The 2,052-nt window shown below is 37.8% G+C and overlaps 1 protein-coding gene across 1 annotated transcript in view; it reads left to right on the top strand.

Moving 5' to 3' along the window:
• Positions 1–2,052, top strand: part of GABPA (GA binding protein transcription factor, alpha subunit 60kDa) — a 41,390-nt gene that overhangs the window by 18,097 nt on the left and 21,241 nt on the right. Inside the window, exon 3 of the mRNA XM_012640135.1 lies at positions 4–249. Coding sequence (XP_012495589.1) covers positions 4–249 — 246 coding nt within the window. The remainder of the gene's footprint in view (positions 1–3; positions 250–2,052) is intronic.

Raw genomic sequence — 2,052 nt, 5'->3', positions numbered from 1 at the left:
AAGGAATTGAGCCAAAGCTAAACATCCTTGAAATTGTTAAACCTGCGGACACCGTTGAAGTAGTTATTGATCCAGATGCCCACCATGCTGAATCAGAAGCACATCTTGTTGAGGAAGCTCAAGTCATAACTCTTGATGGCACAAAACACATCACAACCATTTCAGATGAAACCTCAGAACAAGTGACAAGATGGGCTGCTGCACTGGAAGGTTATAGGAAAGAACAAGAACGCCTTGGGATACCCTATGGTAATAAAATACGTAATTATATGTTAGGTAGAATAATACGAATTAAGCTTGACATAGAAGACACTAGGGTAAGTTATATTCTATTTTGAATATAGAATTTTTAGGAAGAATGTTAATTTTCTGTATCTGCTCCCCTCCTCCTACCTGGTCTCTCCAGCTGTAACACACATCTAAGCCCATATGATGGACAAACACTCTCCTGGTTGCTGGAAATACAAAGAAATATTAAAAAAAAAAATCTGCTCTTAGGGTGTTCACTATATAATTGAAGAGAGTGAAGATAATTGCCATAAAAAAAAAAGATAATTGCCATAAAAGGTAACATGTGTTTAAGCTGTTAATAACTCATATAGAAGCAGCACTCTATTGGAATCTCAAAGGGATCATAGTGGCCTGGGGGGAAATTGGGGAAGAGTTTATTACAAACAAGAAACTGTTGGGCAGAGAAGGATATTCCCCCAGTTAGGAATTGGTATATGCAAAGCTTAGATGGAGGGGTACGTATAAATAGAAGATTTAGTGGATGAGGAGTTACTTTGTAGCATTATAGAACTGTTTTTGATTGCTGAAAGTAAGAATTGAGAAAATGAATGTGGTAGTGGTATATGGCATAAGTTGGAACAGGTAGAGACTGAGTGAAGGGAAAATAGGAGCATTTATTGTAGTCTTGTAGTTGTGACTAGATAATATCTAGATTAGCCTAGACCAGGTGATTTCTTTAGGAGTAAAAAGGAAGAAATGGATGAAAACGGTAATAGGACTGAGCAGATTGACAGATTGTATAAGGGCAGAGAGGGAAGATTCAAGTATTGATCTAACTTCTCAAGCTTGATCTTGGTGACTAAGGCAATAATAATCTTGATAAAAATTGGTTGCATCTTCATTACATGTTTAGTGAACACTACCATATGCCAGGCACTGTATTAAATGCTGGGCTTACGGTGGTGCACAAGGCAGAGGATGCCTTTGAAAGCCTTGTTGGGGTAGTAGGGAAGTCTGGTGGGGGAAAGGGTTTTCGAGGAGAAAGTTTTTCAGGGGAAAGTGTTAATAGCACTTGATTTTGAAGTGTGTGTTCAATTAGAGGTAGCCAGAAAGTGATTTCAGGTACACAGGTTTGAGCTGGAGATAAAGATGTTGTATGGGACTCATTCACACTGATTTTGTATTTGAAGCTATAAAAGTCTTATCTAGTCTCTGATGGAGAGCGAGAAATGGAAGAGAACAGTGTTCCTAGGCCCTGTAAACATTCAGGATTTGAAAAAAGGAAAGGAGACAAGAAATAGCTGAGGAGATTTCTTATTTTCCTCCTTTTATAAGGAAAATAAGAACTGTATATAGTGTCACTGAAATTGAGGGGAGAGTTTGGATGGTCAAGACACTGCTGAGAAAGTCAAAGTAATGCTGACTGAGTAGTATCTGTTAAATTTGGTGATAAGAAGGTCTTTGGTAAATTTAGACAAAAGTAACTAGAGTGGTGAGACAAAGCAAAATGGTAAGATATAGACATTTTACAAATGGAGAAAATTGAATATAAACTTCTGGGGGGAGATGAGGAAGAGTGCTGGGGTAACATAAATCATATTGATGGTTCGGGAGTTGGTTGTGACCTGAGTGTGTTTGTAGATGAAATGGTCTTCTTTGTAGAGTTGTTAATTAAAGCCTAACAATAGGTAAAAGAACCCAGTTGGAAGGATGAGATATAGCCATTCCTCAAAGATACAAGAGGAAAAAAAAGACAGGATGGTTGAAAGGATTAAGTTATTTATTTTTGACATGTGGAAGCTGGTGTGGATGGTGTACTTG

The sequence above is a fragment of the Propithecus coquereli genome, unplaced genomic scaffold (genome assembly GCF_000956105.1).
Source record: "Propithecus coquereli isolate 6110/MARCELLA unplaced genomic scaffold, Pcoq_1.0 Scaffold149, whole genome shotgun sequence".
NCBI lineage: Eukaryota > Metazoa > Chordata > Mammalia > Primates > Indriidae > Propithecus > Propithecus coquereli.
The sequence above is the reverse complement of the archived record's forward strand: the minus strand, read 5'-3'. Positions and strand labels throughout refer to the sequence as shown.